The 17841-nt window shown below is 37.2% G+C and overlaps 3 protein-coding genes and 2 long non-coding RNA genes across 5 annotated transcripts; 4 read left to right on the top strand and 1 right to left on the bottom strand.

The window, feature by feature from the left end:
• Positions 1-676: 676 nt before the first annotated feature.
• On the top strand, positions 677-1987 carry LOC113713410 (uncharacterized). The gene is made up of 2 exons (XR_011822449.1): positions 677-1246; positions 1714-1987. It is a non-coding gene; the product is annotated as an uncharacterized lncRNA (long non-coding RNA).
• A 1706-nt stretch (positions 1988-3693) lies between these two features.
• LOC113713805 (chaperone protein ClpD, chloroplastic-like) lies at positions 3694-5792 on the top strand. The gene is made up of 5 exons (XM_072068301.1): positions 3694-4419; positions 4490-4984; positions 5082-5180; positions 5346-5442; positions 5530-5792. The coding sequence occupies exons 1-2, from the start codon at positions 3932-3934 to the stop codon at positions 4518-4520; spliced, it is 519 nt and encodes a 172-aa protein (XP_071924402.1). The 5' UTR covers positions 3694-3931; the 3' UTR covers positions 4521-4984; positions 5082-5180; positions 5346-5442; positions 5530-5792.
• On the top strand, positions 4883-5569 carry LOC140016199 (G2/mitotic-specific cyclin-2-like). Its single transcript, XM_072069657.1, has 4 exons — positions 4883-4984; positions 5082-5180; positions 5264-5442; positions 5491-5569. The coding sequence occupies exons 1-4, from the start codon at positions 4883-4885 to the stop codon at positions 5567-5569; spliced, it is 459 nt and encodes a 152-aa protein (XP_071925758.1).
• Positions 5793-9264: 3472 nt separating the features above from the next.
• Positions 9265-11734, top strand: LOC113714349 (patatin-like protein 2). The gene is made up of 7 exons (XM_027238150.2): positions 9265-9538; positions 9681-9862; positions 9965-10154; positions 10247-10408; positions 10527-10829; positions 10961-11133; positions 11445-11734. Exons 1-7 carry the CDS (start codon positions 9407-9409, stop codon positions 11524-11526), a joined length of 1224 nt encoding a protein of 407 aa, XP_027093951.1. The 5' UTR covers positions 9265-9406; the 3' UTR covers positions 11527-11734.
• A 1533-nt stretch (positions 11735-13267) lies between these two features.
• Positions 13268-16397, bottom strand: LOC140016023 (uncharacterized). Its single transcript, XR_011822352.1, has 2 exons — positions 16178-16397; positions 13268-14388 (listed from the first exon to the last, which is right to left on the bottom strand). It is a non-coding gene; the product is annotated as an uncharacterized lncRNA (long non-coding RNA).
• Between the last annotated feature and the right edge of the window lie 1444 nt (positions 16398-17841).

Genomic DNA, 17841 nt, shown 5'->3' on the forward strand with positions numbered 1-17841 from the left:
AATAAGCAACTTGTTTTCAATATTGTGAATTTACTTAATTGTATTGAAATCTCATATATATGATTTTTATCATGTAATACTAAAACAGCAAGACTCCAGTATTGTCAATGCCAAGCTATAATTTGCACCAACGGAAGAGGCCAAAGGTGTCAAAGTTCCATAAAAGAAGGACTAATATGAGTCAGATAAAAAATTAAGGGACTAAATGTGAAATGTGTAAAAGCTGAAAAACTTACTACAAGTGACGAACCGATAAAGAAATTCAAATACTACGGGGAAGAGTTTAACAAAACTGTGTCGTTCGACAATTGAATCTTTTCAAAAGCCGCCGCTGTAGCCGTGGATTCTTTTTCTACTCCTTTTTATCTGTCACACCTTCTGGAAATTAGAGGTGTGAATTGTAACAAGGGAAACTGAAGCTGGTGGGGCTATTAGAAATTGCGCCAACTTCGACCTAAATGCCTTCATTTCTGTTTGATTTATTTTGGATCCTGTCTTTCTGTCCCTTGGACTTTTTTTTAATCTAATTTTTATGTGAATATCAGCTAGTGGATGACAATCTTGATTTTTTTTTTTTGGGGCCCCATTCCTTTTGTTTGGCGCTGGGCGCATCTGGAATCTCAAACGCTTATAAACCGACAACCTAATTTTTTTCCTTCTACAGGGTTCGAAAGATACCAAAATTATAGGCAAGCTTGAACTTATATATATTGGTCAAGCTGGAAATTTTGTCTTCTCTTTTCAAATTATATTGGTCAGGCTTGAACTTCATAGGCAAGCCCAAGCTTGAACTTTGTATTACTGACTATAGTAATCCCTGTTTATTTGTCTTTTCCAAAATTATCACTCTCCAAAGTGACTTTCGTGTGCCCAAAAAAAAAAAAACAAAAGTTAACTTCCGCGGATAGAACAATTCTGGATTTTCTTTAGCATGTGGGGATTTGGTCAGACAGCGTACAATCGGTCTATATCCTTTACAGGTCAAACTAAGAAAGTCTCTACCCCCATGAAGTTTTGTCTGCCTTTGATCGGTGAAAATGGACGGTGTTTTGTGTTGTTGCAGAAATTGGACGGTGACGACGACAAGACTTGCAGGCTACTTTGATGTGGCTTCGGGCACAAGCACTGGTGGTCTTGTGACGGCAATGCTTATCGCTCCAAATGAGAAGAAACGCCCTCTTTTTGCTGCCAAAGAGATCAAGGACTTCTACCTTGACCATTGCCCCAAAATCTTTCCCCAAGCAAGGTAAATTACCGTCTAAAAATTAATATCTAGTATTAGTTGTACATTCAATAAAAGAACTTCGTTGTATACTGTTTTCCAATATAATTTTCCACTCTCTAAGGAGAAGGGGCTCCGAGACGTTAGATCACCAAATGGGCATGTAGCAAAGCGGTAGAAATTACCTTCATAGTTCTCAGAGGTTTTCACTTTGCCCAATTCAACTTTCTTGTTTAAAGATGCATAATATTACATTGCATGTCGATTATTTGCATATGGAAAATTAAAATTGAATGCACTAACTAGGGAAGAGGTTATAATATCCTGTTAAGAGGGCAATACTTGTATATATTAAGCAATATGATCATTTGGTAATAATTTTCCAAAACCCGGCCTTTCACATGAGCCTTCATTTGCAGTTTGCAACATTTTTTTTGCTTTGAGCACTTGATATCTCTACTTTTAGTGAGACTAATCCGAATTCAATCCAGAAAACGCTCGCAAAGTCTGACTATTTTTCCGAAGTGGAGGCCTTGCCCAAAGCTTTTCAAGTCACCATATGCGAAAAGTAGTTATCGTCAGAACGAAGAGCTTGGAAGACTTCGGAAATGTGTAAATCAACCATATCTGCACTGGCTTGGGTGAATGCATCCACCAAGGGAGTGGAATGTCCGGAAAGTAAAGAAACAAAATGTCAACATGTTTTTCCTATTATTCAATAATAAATAATGTATGCACTTGCGCTATGTACTTTGTTACGTCAAACCTTTGCCCATGCCTTTAAGTTAGTTTAACACTGGTTGATATATTCTTTCTTCTTGTCAAAGAAGGAAAGAGGGTGGCCGGTGAGAAGAAGAGAAATATATATCCTCTATCCTCTGCTTTGTTAATTGGATACAAGTAGCGTAATCAAGTATATCTAAAACATACACTTGAAAGAAGTTTCTTCATCAAAATATGATGGCATTGATGGATGCTTTGACATAAAATTTAACATTTTTTTAAAACAAATTCTTAGCTCATTGCTCATCAAATGTGACATCTTTGCTAGTAATCACCTTTCTGGTGTCTAGATTGAACAACCCATAACCTTTGATTTTATGATCACAGTCAATAAAAATGCAGTTTTCTACTTTGTCATCTAACTTTTTCCCGATAGAATTTGGGACATCGGAATAGAGAAGACAACCAAATACTTTCAAATGAGAAATATTTGATTTCTTATTAATTCACAACTCTTGTGATGTTTTCTCAAAATTGCATCGCACAAGAGATCTATTAGAAACACAAACAACATAGAAAATAGTTTCTGCCCAAAAACCTTTAGGTATATTCTTAATTGATCTCACCATATCCAATAGAGTGCGATTCTTCCTCTACTATATCATTATACTGAGAAGTGTATCTGACTATGAATTGGTGCTTAATTCCATGTTTATAAAAAAAATCATTACAAATAGTAAACTCAATGCTTCTCTCAATTCTCAAAATTTTAATAAATTGACTAGTTTGCTTCTCAACATACATTTTAAAATTTTAACAATATCACATGCATCCTATTTATTTCTTCAAAAATGCACCCAAGTTTTTCTGTTAAAATCATCAATGAAGCTAACAAAATATTTACTACCACTATTGTAAGGTAACTCAACTGAGCACAGGCCAAAATGTATCAGCTCTAATAGTTGACTAGCCCACAAAGTCTTGCCTTTAGGAACAGGATCTCTGTCTTTCTTCTCCAAAATACAAGGCTCACAAGATTTAGCAGAAAAATCAATAGAAGACAGCCCATATACCATATTCTTCTTAGTAAGAAAATTCAAAATCCCAAAATCGAAGTGACCAAGATGCATGTGCCATAATCAAATGTCATCAAATACAATAAATTTAAAGTAAGGTAAATAATGACAATTAATTGATCTAGGTCGTAAACAACTAGTATTCATCACTACAACAAAAATGGCTTTTGGTGACATGCCTATCAGGACACTTGTTGGTTTGTGTCATTATAGCACTTCTATTATGACACTTGTTATCAACTCAATAATATACACTCTAATTTTTTTTATTTTATCTGATATAAAAATAATAATGTGCCTTTAGATTACATATCATGACACTTGAGAAAATGTGAGATATACCAAAAAAAAGAAAGGCACAAGACAACATCATAGTGAATTGGCGGAAGATTCATTTGCTGTGAAACATTCAAAACTTTCAATTTGCCGGGCAAAACAATTAGTCAAATTTTGCTTGTTCTGATCTCTCTCACAAAAAACACTCTCTCCGCAAACTAACTCTCGGCAAATTATCTCTCAGCCAAGTAGGGGCGTTAAGACCGGAGCTTTTTGTAGATGGCGCAAGACGATTGCAGATGGGTAACGAAAACCTGAAAAATAATAGACCACCGAGGTACTAAATGAGACTTTCTTTCACTTTCTTTTCTTTCGCTCTTTCTGGCTCCCGTGACCAGTTAAAGTAAGGAAGAATCAGCCACGGGATTCATCATCTCCGCTTTCAGTTCATTCCATTCCTCAAGCTCACCACCGTCTTTCTCCCCACAACCGCCACCACCACCACTGCCGGAATGTTATTTCTCTTTTCCCTAGCTACTCTCCTTCTACAATCACCAACACCAGCACCAGCACCAGCTGTTCTTTCTCTTCTTCTTCTTCTTCCTATTTTGGGATTTCGATTTCTGACAAAACCATGATTTCTGTTTCGTCTGGAAAAGCTAAGTCAAACCGATCTTTGTATATTGCAGCTGGGGTGTTTGAGAAATTTACTAAGAGACCAATTAAAGCGGTTATGTTTTCCCAGAGGGAGGCGAAAGCTTTGGAGGTAGAAATGGTGTATACCCAGCATCTTTTGCTAGGACTTATCGCAGAAGATCGTTTTTCCGGTGGGTTTTTAGGTTCTGGAATCACAATTGAGATGGGTCGCCAAATCGTTAAGAGCATTTGGCATACCGATATTGATGATAAGGAGGAGAATGGTAAGGGTAATGGGAGTGGTCTTGGTCCTGAGGGGGCAGAGGTCTCGGCCACGGATGTGCCATTTTCGCCGAGCACTAAGCGGGTTTTTGAGGCTGTTGTGAAGTATTCGAGGATTATGGGGTATAATTATATTGAGCCGAAACATATTGCCGTTGGGTTGTTCACTGTCGATGATGAAAGTGCTGGCCGTGTACTTAAGAGGTAGTACATTTTGAATTAGCATATTTTTATCCATGAATGCTTTACTCACTCAGAATTGCAATTTTTTTAGTGCTTTATATTGGTCTTATATGGACTGTTGAAACTATTGTTACAACTTGTGATCGAAGACAAAACTAAGAAGGGATGACAAAACAAGTCAACTGGGAGGTAAAAAGAATCACCCAACTCTGACTGTACATCCTGCCCCTGGGGCTTCCTTTGGCATATCTTCTGCCTGCTCTTCCCTAAGATCACCTAAGAGCTGCAACACCGATGGAAATGCCCATGAACCCATGCTCCAGAACAATTATCACAGCACCCGAATGCATATGCACAGGGTCCAGAGCTCACCTATTGTCTGCAATCTTACTGGTCTTCAGTAGCAGAATAGTGCTTTTGGTCTTCAGCTGTATCCTCAGAATTACTACCGAACAAGAAACTTCAACTTGTTGGAGTGACAGCAATGCTTATGGCTTGCAAGTATGAAGAAGTTTCTGTCCTTGTCGTTGAAGACCTCATATTGATTTCTGACAGGGCTTACTCCAGAAATGACGTGCTTGAGATGGTAGGTTTGTTATGGCATCTATTGCCTATGAGTTAATCTTTGATAGATGAAGGTTTCCTTTGTCATATAACTAAAATTGAACTGTGGCTCGTTGCAGAAGAGCTTAATGATCAACACCTTGCAGTTTAATCTTTCAGTGCCTACTCATTGTGTCTTCATGAGGTGTTTTCTTAAAGCTGCTCAATCTGATAAAAAGGTATTGTTTCGTATTTAGTGTATGTGAATTTTTTGCACTATCTTAATCTGCCTAATAACTGGCAATAATCTTCTGGTGACTAGTTGGAGCTTCTATCCTTCTTTATTGTTGAGCTGTGCCTCATCGAGTATGAAATGCTTAGGTTCCCCCTGTCTTTCTTAGCAGTAGCAGCAATCTTTATTGCACAATGCTCTGTCAATGGGTTCAAGAAGTGGACTAAGACATGCGAGAGGCACACAAACTACACTGAAGATCAGCTTTTGTAAGTGGTTCCTTATGCTTTTCACACGTTAATGAATTTTATTGCTAGCTATGATGATCCAATGATCCCAACAAATTTTGTGCATAGGTGGAACCATCTGAAGATTGATGGGTATTTGTGGTTATAACTGAAGGCTCTAATTTCATTGGAAAGTTTGGAAGCTATTGCAAGTTCTTTCTACTTGTTAGGGAAGAGAATCTTTTAGTTTGTGCACATGAGGATCTTTTAGTTTGTCCACAAGAGAATCTTTCAAGTTTGTACTTGTTAGGGATTTGCTATGTTAGTACTTATTACTGACTTTTAGTTCAACAAATTATATTTGAGCAATGACTTTTGCTTTTAGATTGCCATATGCATTCTGTTCTTTGAGATAATTTTACAAGTCCTTTGGTTTCTGATTGACGGAATGTATAGTAGGGAGCACTACCTGCAGGTTGCTTCTATATCAAAAAAAAAAAAAAAAAAAACTCCTGGCAATTAAAAGTGTTAGCATAGAATTCGATATCCTAATGTTGTACTATAGCTATCCTGACACTTTCAATTATCAAGACAAGGGATTTTTGTTGGCAGTTGGGATGTTATAACAGCATAGTTTTCCTTGACACATTTGAATGCTATGAGCCTATCCCCATATTGGAAGGGACGACACTCGTCCGAGGTGTGAGAAAAGGTAAAGTGTCAGGTTAGATTATCTATACTGACACCTTTAAATGCCGTTAAAGGTCATTTTTGTTGTAGTGCATGTACACCTTTGTTATTAGTTCTAGACGTGGATTTACCATTCGTCAAAGTGATACCAATTTTTTCTTTTTCAAGCATAAGCACTCTTTCATTATTAACAAATTTAACAAAAATCTGAAAGACTATCTGAAAGACTCATCCAAATCAGTAAATATATTTTTATCACCACACATATAGTTACTATAGTCAAAATCCAAAAATCATTATTTTTCTTATTTTCTTCCATTCTTGAGCAAGAAAATAAAATGGTTTCATCATTTTCAATATTATTCTTTGCCATATTAGCATGCCTAACTTTATTGTTAGAATTGTTCCGGCACTCATTTTTATAATAATCAAATTTTTTACAATTACGGCACTGAATATTATATCTACGAGAATTATTATTATTTTCTTGCTTATTATTGGGATTATTGTTATCTCTTTGCTAGTAAAAATTACCTCTGCCTCGGCCTTTAAAATTGTTTCTACCCTGGCCTCATCCTCATCCTCTGAAATTTTGATTCCGCTGATTCAAAACATCACTCTTCTATGGCATATATGGCATTTGAACATAGTGCTACTCAAATATTATGGTTGAGAAGAATGCTTGATTTTTTATGGCATAATCAAGTTAGTCCTACCAAAATCTATTGTGATAGCATGTCTGCTATTAATTGTCAAAGAATCCTATATTTATGGGAGGAGCAAGCACATTGACATCAAGTTTCAATTCATTTCAAACTAGTTTAAAATCAAGAAATTGCTATTGACTATTGCAAGAGTCAAGTGGCAGATATTTTCATGAAGCCATTAAAGGTGGGAACTATTTTTCAACTTGAAAAAAATGATTGGTATAATGAAATTTGAAGACATTGGTTTCAGGGAGGTAATGTAGGATTCTAAACTAAGTATTTTTAGTATTAGTATATTTATTGAGTAGTTTTTTTATGCACTGTCTGGGTACATACAAACGAATATTGATGCATGTCACGTAAGTTAATTTCAAATTTGAAGTACATGTAATTTTACATAAGTGGCAGACATCTACCTGCTGTTGGTGTAAAAACAAAAATTAATTACACTGACAATGGATAAAAACTATAATCCTTATCTATCTAGGAAACTACTTGTTTTATTTTTATTCAATTATGGTTCCCGATTACGTAACTAATCCTTACAGGATTTTATCATTCAATGGCCCGTTCTTGGTTCATTGATACAAGTGTGAAAACATTTAGATGGTTAAATAGATGTTTCCCGTCTTTGCAGTTATGTTTCTGGCCTCGGGTTGTTACTCGTGTTTTCTTGTTTTCAACAGCAAGCCTTGTGGCTTGTTTCTGTGTCCATTGTTTGTGATATATATTTGATTAAATATTATATGAGGGCCTGCACTTGAAGTCAATGGTTTGCATGCCCGTGGAATTAAATTCCATGGCGCTTCTAGGAAGGAACCGATTCATGGATCTGAATCACCGATGACGCGATTTAAGTAGTAACTTGATTGCTGATATTCAGAAGAAATGATGCAAACTCGGTTTTCTCAACATCATGATCAGTCATGTACTAGTGCAATGTTTGCTGTGGAACGTGATCACCGTAAGAATCGACTCTCATCCCTGCAATTAGCTGCGGCTGTTTACTAGTGAAATTTATGAGTTTGAAAGTTTCATATTCAAACGCATTTTCTTGGAAATGTTCTCTAAATCGTTGGCAGCGTTGTATGGAGATGAAATTGAGAAATCAAGTGTAAATTTTGTCAGAAATCCTTTAACTCATTATTCTCCAAAAAAAAGTCTACCTCACATGATATAGGTTTAGAGCACGCAGGTAATAAGAGGTCAATCCCTATCATTGTTGTGATTGTTGAAGTACAAAAACATTCGTTAGTCGCTAAAGAAAAGGAAAACAGAGAAATCGCAAGTTTCTAAATCTCGTTGAGAAAACAAGAGTCTTTAACAGACAGTATCATTTTGCTTCCTCATCCTCCCTTAGCGTAGGGTAAAAATGTTATTGAGTTTCAAATCAAAAAGTTCATTTCTACCATACAAAGCACAACGGAGGCTACTACTTCTTCTAAAAGCTAAAAGACGGACGCAGAGGCTATTCGCAAGAGAGAAGGAAAACATAGAAATGGCAAATTTCTAAATCTCGTTTTAAGATGAGAAAACAAGACTCGTTTTAAGATGGTAAAAGTGTTATTGAGTTTTTTTTTTTTTGAAGGAATGTTAATGAGTTTCAAATCAGAAAGTTCATTAATTTCTACCATTATATGGTAGGCAAAAAAAAAATATTCACAAATTCTGCTAATTAATGTAGCTATCAGAACAGAAGAATTACCGGGTGGATCGGAAGACCACGGATCATTCATTGTCCTGCAGCCAATCTTTTATTTTTTTCCTTTGAAGTTTCCGCCCTCATTTTCTTAATGAAAATGGGCATTTAATAAATGTTAACCACGCCAAACAAGCTGTAACATTTCAATACACGCAGGCTCAGGGAAACAGCAAGTCTTGATAAAATCGTGTTTCGTGGGAAAATTATACACAAATATTCAACTTGATCAAGTGGAGGGCTTTTTTGACCAAAAGAAGTTTTGTGAGTCTGTAGAACTTAAGACAAGTGGATCAGTGCCTTTAAAAATAAATGTTTTTCTGAGCCCTGGCATTGGTTTATGGCTTAATTAATTAATTAATTAATAAGACATCCACAACCAAATAAAAGTATGCTTTAGCCTAATAAAACGTGGGCGTCTCTGTCTTTTTAACAATAAGTAGAGAGAGTGCCAATAGAAAGCCAACAATCAACTTTCAAGTTTCAATAAACTCCGTTAAAAAAAAAACTTACAATCCTCTTTAGTTACTATTTTCTTTTCTCAAAGCCACGAAAAACTTCTGTGCATGGGTAGGATTTTGAACTTTTCTTTTGCGTACAGGGCTACGGCCCAGTCATAATAGAATAATTGGTCAAATCTTTCAGGTCAAACGTATACACAGGAGGTTCAGTCAACAAAAGAAGATAACAATATATTAATGCTAGACACTTCTGAAACACTATAAATACCCCAAGTTCGTCATCATTTTAGTACTCAAAAAGTTTCAAAAGGGTTTTCATCGCCTTCTCAGTATCTTTGTCATCATATATCTAGCTAAAGGCTGTATTTTACGACTTTAACTCTTCATCTTTAGCTCTCATATACTTAAGTATCTGCCTTTTGATATTGTATTTAACCTTACAATCTGTCATGGAAAGCCCCAGATCATTTCTACAGCCACCAACCTATGGAAATAGCATCACCATCTTAAGCATTGATGGCGGAGGGATCAGAGGAATTATACCTGGAGTAATCCTTGGATTTTTAGAGTCTGAGCTTCAGGTTTGCCAAGCATCAATTTTCTTTTCCAATCTTTCATGAAGAGAATAAACCCGATTTGTGACTTTCGCATGCATGCGTTAAATTGCATAGAGTACTCTTATTTGGTGTAATAATATTCATGTGATATATGTCTTTGGTGCAGAAATTGGATGGTGAAGATGCGAGACTCGCTGACTACTTTGATGTGATATCGGGCACCAGCACTGGTGGTCTTGTGACTGCAATGCTTGCCGCTCCAAATGACAAGAATCGGCCTCTCTTTGCTGCCAAAGAGATCAAGGACTTTTACCTTGACAATTGCCCTCAAATCTTCCCGCAAGAAACGTAATCAGCCTGACTATATACCATCTTCATTGTCCAAACAATTAAGTTACTATATCGACCCGCTAGTGCCAATTAACTAACATGATTCATGTTCATGGCCAGACACTTAATGCTGGGACAAGCTGAAAAGCTAATTAAAGCCGTGACTGGACCCAAATATGATGGCAAATATCTCCATAATCTGCTCAAGCAAAAGCTGGGTGAGACCAAGTTGCACCAAACACTGACTAATGTTGTCATCCCTACTTTCGACATCAAATTGCTCCAGCCCACCATCTTTTCCAGCTATGCAGTTCGTCTCGATCAAACCCTTTCATTTTTTTATCATTGTATTACATGTTCCTTCTAAAAGAAACTCATATTCCGATGTTTTGCATGGCTCAGTTGAAGCAGCATCCAAGCCTAGACGCCTTATTGAGAGATATATGCATAGGAACTTCAGCTGCTCCCACTTATCTTCCTGCCCATAAATTCCAAACTGAAGATTCTGATGGTAGCGTCAAAGAATTTAACCTTATCGATGGTGGCGTGGCTGCTAACAATCCGGTATAATTTATAATCTTTATCGTGTTACTTTGAGAAACTTGGATTGTGTATATTTTAGCCAAAAAAAAAAAAAATCATTTTTTCTCACGATTAAGGTAAATATGAAATAAAATTTCAGGCTTTAGTTGCAATGAACCATGTGACTAAGGAGGTTAGCCAAGGAAATTCCGACTTCTTCTCGATTAGATCACAGGAATATACTCGCTTCATTGTTCTATCCTTGGGAACTGGTACAGCGAAAGAGGAAGGAAAGTATGATGCAGAGCAAGCAGCGAAATGGGGAATTCTGGGTTGGCTCACAAGTGGTGGTTCAACTCCGCTAGTGGATGTATCCTCTCAAGCAAGTAGCGATATGGTTGACTTTCACCTTTCTACTATTTTTCAAACACTTCAGTCTGAAGAAAATTATTTACGAATTCAGGTACCTACATTCCTCTCTCTCTTTTGGTTTTCTTTTTCTGCTAACGTATATTAAAATTAGAAAACCTTTTGCTGCTAGTTTTCAGTCTTCTTCCATTGGTTAATGACTTTTCTTGTCCATCACGGATGCAGGATGACACATTAACAGGAGACTTGGCTTCCGTGGATGTTGCAACGGAGGAAAATCTACAGAATCTTGTCAAAGTTGGGGAGAATTTGTTGAAGAAGCCAGTTTCTAGGATTAATTTGCAGACTGGTGTTTTTGAGCCTCTGAATAAAGGCACAAATGAGGAGGCTCTCAAAAGGTAGAAAACAACTGAAGCCCATTTTCTTTTACTTAAAAGTATATATTTTTTCGAAGTTAATGCTCTTACCATTCCATTTAGTCAGTTGAAATATTTAAGAATGAACTGATCAAAGAAGAGCGGCACTCAGAAATTTTCGGTCATAAAAATTGAAAATACTTCATTGTTGAAATTACATTTTTCTTATGTAAATTGGAATAGACGAGAAAATCCCACTTGTTCTTAACATCACCTATCTTAATTACCAGTTTTTAGTCGCTAGATTCCTTGAGTTTTACCTAAACATGCTTACAAGTTTAATCTTTGCACAGGCTGGCCGAGACGCTCTCCAAGGAGAAGCGGCTTCGGGATCTGAGATCACCTACTTCGCATGTGCCAAAGCGCCAGAAATGATCCTAATCAGTCCTCAACAATCTATTTAGGGCTCAACAATTCAACTGAAGTTTTTGTTGTTTGAAGATTTTAATTATTTGTATGAATACAAGTATATAAAATTCCCCCGCTCATGCATGCACGCACGTGGTGGGGAAGGGATTGTAATTCTTTGCAGTAATGCTTTTGAATGGAATCAATTCATTTATTCGTTTCTAAAGCTCTTCTACACGAACTTTCTTTTGTTGATTACTTCAGCGGTTTCTATTTTTTTTTTTTAATCAGACTTTTGAAGTTAGTTAATTAAACTTAATTCCAAATTTAACCCTAAAAGCCAGCAACTCTTGAAACAAACTTGAAACTTAAGTATCTAACCCCAAACTCAGCGGTTTCTATTGATTTTCGAGGGTGAACTTCCCTTTTCGATGTGAACAAGATCCAAAACTACGGAGGATGGCCCATTGCCATTGGTTAAGTATTATGAGCTCTTCAAATGTCTAGAGCAACAAGTACAGAACGTGCAGCACTACTGTACTAGATGGAGAAAAGGCACAGAGCCGCACAAACTTGCATTCATAAATCATAATGATTGGAAAGAGGGCCTTTGTACGGGCCGAGGATTGGAATTGCACAAACTCCCATTCATATATCATAATGTTTGTTGGGCCTGTTTCCGTAATTCAATTCAATATTTAAATTTAATAGATTTAATACTTAAATTTAATATATTCATATCTTAACGTATTGAGATATGTTTAATAATAAACAATTGAACTCTTAAATTAATTAAGTAGCAGTAAATTTTTTAGATAAAAATTGCTCCCAAAAAGTAAGTAATTAATTTTTTAGTCATTAATTAATGTGATATACATTCAAATGTATCAGATTTAATATTTAAAAATTCAATAACTTAATATATTCAAATTTCATTTTTATCAAATTCAACTTAGATCTTTGAATTCTTGATTCATGAGTGCACTAAGGTTCAGAGATTTGAACCCTTTAACTTACAATCACATCTACACTTTATGCTTCACATAGTAACCAACTCACCTAAGGGGAATTGGTTGTAGGCTTCCTTTTTATGGACACTATCAGATGGTACCAATGCTAAATGAATCCGACTTTTTCTAAATCTTCACGCATCACAAAATTTACAAGTTCATTCAATTGGTAATGACAGGTTGTTTCCTCACAAAATATCATGTATTCGAATTTCCATTACCGACATTAGAGTTGTATTAGTGGGGGGCAGCAGTCAGACCGAAGAATCTAGTGGCTACGGATTGCAACAATGTCTCTAGCCTAATCTCAGCAAGAGGCTCGATCTGTCTGAATTATCTACAAGTAAAGATGCATGATCCTTGCATTTCTTCCATTTTGTCATGTTTACAAATTTTTTTTTGGGTGTTTCCCCCAGCTTTCATTTTACTTTTTGCTTATTCAAATGCATTTGATGCTAGGATGCTGTAAAGTCGCAAGTGCATCAGGAGTGACTAAAGATTTTTGTACATGGTGATGCGAGAGCTCGTACCGTTAATGATCGAGAACCATCGTGTAATATAAGGTGAAAAAGGTTAATGGACCAGCGCACCATTCATGGCGCTTGCAAGGTAGGGCGAACCGTAGGAAAAGACCATACAACTTTGTGAATAATAGCACTGTTAGGGGAAACTGTGACGCCCCCACTTCTCCCAAGGGCGAACCCAAGGGTATCCGCGGAACGCCTGCCTAGCTCTCGCCAGGACTCGAGACAAATCAATTCAAACTTAACAATATAAAACAATTTATACCAGTCTAATAAGGAAAAATCGCTTCCATAAACGAATATCCAAGTCTTGTACCACGTGTTCAAAATACATCCGTTATCCAATTCTTACGTCAGGATCCAAAAGATACATCAATTCCCAAATATATACAATAGCCAAAATGTCTAGTCAATTACAATTGAAACCCTAATACAAAAGTACATCCAAAGGGTTCCAACGAGTTTCACTCCATCCATTCCTGTTAAGGAAAACAAATCTACGGGGTGAGCGAAACGCTCGTGAGGCCAAGAAAACACACATGCAAGCACGTTGTCCAAATAACAATCCCAATATTCAAGTAATTTACAATTCGAGCGAGAAAGAAAAAAAAATAAACAGAAACAATTCAAGGATATAGGAGCTCTCAGGAGCTATTTTCCTCTTGCTTCGCCACGGCTCGATCCGATACCCCCTCGTGATGACACTCCGTTATCCTGATGGGTATTTTATCCGTAGAAACTTCACTTATTACTTCCTCCGACCAACATTCCACCCTCTCGGATCCGAAACCAAACACGCACGAAAAAGGCGATACTCGTCGAGTATGCCACACGAGATCTCAAGAGATCAAGTTTTGATTTTTGAACACGCACGGAAAGGGCGATACTCCACGAGTATGCCGAACAAGATCTCAAAAGATCAAGTTGTGTTTTGTTACTCTCTTGGTTTATCAAACTTCTCGACCAAGCCCATGCCGGCTCGAGTTGTTAGATTGGTTAAGAGAATTGGGCGTCCCCATAAGTCGAGGAGGTTCACTCCACCCGACAACATGACACGCACGACATACACGACATGCATGGCAACACGACACGCACACGAAAATGGGTATATTTTAGTCGACGAGATTCACTCAATCGACTTTGAAAACCAAGTTAATACAAGTAAAGTTCAAGTAAAGGAGAGCGAGTGCGATAAAGTACACACTCGTCTCATCAAGTGATATTCACGTATATAAGCAGGTAAATCAAGTAAACACGACAAATCAGGCACTTGACACTCACCAATTCAAAAGTAATTGAGCGAGAAAATCTTTAGTTGTCCCCTCCGGGATTCTTTTCAAGACTCGCTTGAGCACCTGAAGCAATTAACAAGTATTTTTCACTCACAATCACGTATTAATCAAGAAAGGAGTTACGCTTATTTGGACTAGTCAATACCTCAAACCAAGAACCTTAGCCACTCAAAATAAAGGTTCAAAAGTGAGGTTTTATTAACACAAGAAAAACTGATTTCCTTCATGAAATCAAGTTTAAAGCGATCAATTATCATCAAGAAGGAGTAACAAGTTTTCAAATTTTCATTTTCTAAGAAATCAGCAAATTTCAGCTTTGCGCGTCAAATTTAGAAAAATCAGATCTTGCACTCAGTAGGTCCAAAATTATAAAACTTGGTACCGTTGGAAACCTCTTAGAAAGTACTAAAAGTTCTTAAAAGACACTTTTCCATGAATCTAAGTGGAAGGTATTCAAAAATGAGCTTGAAGGTACAGGTTCGGCGTACAAGGCAGAATTAAGTTGGATTTCGGCCAACTTTGGAAATTCGGCACGATTCACATGTTGCAAACCGGCCTCTGAAATTTACAGCTCAATTAGTGTTACAAGTGAGGTTTATAAAAAAACAAGCGGATCAAGAATCGGAGTTTCGAGTACCGAGATACGGTAGCTCAAAGTTGAGGAAGATTCAAGACTGAAGAAGAATTTCCAGTTTTGAACCTCCAACACTAGCAATTTAATTCGGTATCGAAACGAACTTGAATTGGTGCCAAAATTGGCAGTATTTTACTCCTATATGCAAGGTATTCCTCTATCAAATTTCAGGGAAAAATACCCTCGGGAAGGTAGTTAATTAGTCAACCAAAGTTCAGGAAAAATTCTAATGCAATCTGCCTTGTGACTTTCATTTCACAATTTCAAATCGTTTAACCAAGAAAACTATCCGAACATGGTTCATTTGTGAAACAAAGGTCTAAGACACATCCATGATACCTTTGGTAAGTGATGAGCATCAAGAACTTCAATTAATAAAATCATTCCCAAGTTTTGCCCCAAATCAGTCCAAATACTACGTTTTTCCAAAACAGGGCAGTCCTCTTGTTTTAGTCACAACTCAATCAATTTAACTCAGAATGAGGCATGGTTTATGGCGTTAGAAAATACATTCACGGGAATAAAAGTTCACAGAAGGAAATGTTCTGAAATTCGGCAAGCAACCAGCTCAAAATTGAGCCTCAAGTTGCTGCCTCAACAAGCCATTCCAGCAAATCCGAGAGACAGGACAGCTAATTTAAAACATTTGGTTCGGCTTGCTCACAAAGAATCAGAACGTGCATTTTATACCAAATTAAAGCTAGGAATGTCTAGTTTCAAACGCCACCGACGGCACATGATTTCGACTTCCGAGCACAGAGTTATAGCCAAAATACTACTGCTGGTCGGAGTCATACGCGAATCAGTTTCCAGATTTGCTGGTTTCTAAAAAAAATTCATTTGCCCATTCAAACCTCGTTATTTTTCAATGAAATTTTCCACACCTCTAATACATCATATAAGCATCCAATTCAAGCCATTAGTTCATTAAAAACTGGCCTTAAAATGGCCGAATAAAACAGGGGTAGAATCGGAAGTTTTTGCTTCTTACACCCAATGAAGTTTCTACTAATTACCCACCACTAATGCATCATTATAATCACTAAACCAACAATATAATCACCATTAATTATCACATCAGCAACAACAACCCAAGTGTGGGAATTCCAAGAGCCCACAATCACATTTTTACACCATAATCAAGTAACTAAGTGCATGCATGAGCTTAATCTTGCCATATAATCTCCAAAAGATAAGAATCCATGGGTTGATCATTACCTACTCCTTTGGTTTGCAAGGTCAGAATTTTCGGCCCTCTTGAAGCTCCAAGAAACCGTGAAAGCTCCCCTCTTCCTTAGCTAGATATAGTCTCCAAGTGGTTTGCTAAGTGGTCTCCAAGTTTGGTGTGATTTGGATGAATTTTGGTGCATGGATTGAAGATGAAAAATGAAGAACAATGGAGAGCTCTTCTCCTTTCTTGTTGCACGGCCAAATGAAGTGAGGAGAGAGAAGGTGTTGGTTCAATTGTGGCTTCCTAAGTAAGATTCATTGTGTGGTGCAAAACCCATCTCAAAGTCAACTTGAAATAGTGCAATTAGGATGCGTTTGGACTCGATTTTTCTCGCGCGTTTGGTTCGCTAGTGCACTAAACCTCCAATGCATATATATTCATGTAAATATTATTCACTCTTAATTGTCCCGAAATAAGGGTCTAAAGTCCCTCAAATGAAGTCGCGCGTGTGAAAACGCGTACCGTCAATTTTACCGCTATAACGCGAAACTTTCGAAAATTCTTATAACGATTGCACTACTAACTATCACTTGAATATTTATTCATAAAATTACCTATTTTAGGACCATAGTACAAGTCTCCAATATTCCAAGCTTATTGTGCTACTACGCGAATAAAATCTCCAAGCACTATTCACTATTTTTACGAAACGCGCTCTAGGAAATTAATTTTTGAAACGAATCATTTTAAAAATATAACGAAGTTACATTACCATGTATTTAGGTCTAATAAGGCTAGAAAATATTCCTCAAAGCGAAAATCCAATTAAATAATTTATTAAGCCATAAATTGGGCATAAAATAATAGTTTTTACGAGTCCTCACATCCTCTCCCCCTTAAGAGAATTTCGTCCTCGAAATTCACACTTAGGATAACAGTCATACCCCTTAATAGTCACACTTATCAGGTCAAACAATAACTTACCTTCTGCAACCCATTTCACAATTTCTACTCACCCAATTAGTAGTCAAACTTTGATTCTATCTCATGAATCTAGGATTTTGTAAAAGTGTGCGTCGTACTATAGTCACTTAGAACCTTAACTAAACAATAGAAAGCAAAAATCATACCTTCAATGACCTTAACGGGATTGAAAACCTGTTGATAGCCTAATGCATAAACCCTACCTGGTGCTTTAGATCGACTTCCTACAGCACTAGACTGCTTTGCGGTTGACTTTTCAAGCCTTTGAGTACTACCTCCTTCATTCGGTATACTTGGACAGTTCGCGATCTGATGCTCAGTGCTGCCACAATACAAACACTTTCCCGATTTCTTCCAGCACTCATTCTCTGTATGGTTAGGCTTGCGACAATAACCACAAATAACTTGAGGAGCCACAAGCTGACCACTTGGAGGAGTCTCCCTCGGTTGATCCCTTCCATTGTGGCCTCCTCTTGATTGAGTCTTTTTTTGTGTACCAGATGTCTCTACTCCTCCCGTTCCTTTTTCCTTTTTAGAAGGTGGGGCACCCTTATCTGCTTGTCCAAAAGGATGACTAGAAGTGCCCCTTTTCTTGGCATGAAAATCCTTAACTTGCAGCCTTGCACTTTCGACTCTCTGCGCCTTCTCTAGGGCTTCAGTGAAAGTAGAGATTTGGGCCGCTGCTAACCCCTCTTGAATCTCCACGTTAAGTCCTTGTACAAATCGC

Source organism: Coffea arabica, chromosome 10c (assembly GCF_036785885.1).
Source record: "Coffea arabica cultivar ET-39 chromosome 10c, Coffea Arabica ET-39 HiFi, whole genome shotgun sequence".
Lineage (NCBI taxonomy): Eukaryota > Viridiplantae > Streptophyta > Magnoliopsida > Gentianales > Rubiaceae > Coffea > Coffea arabica.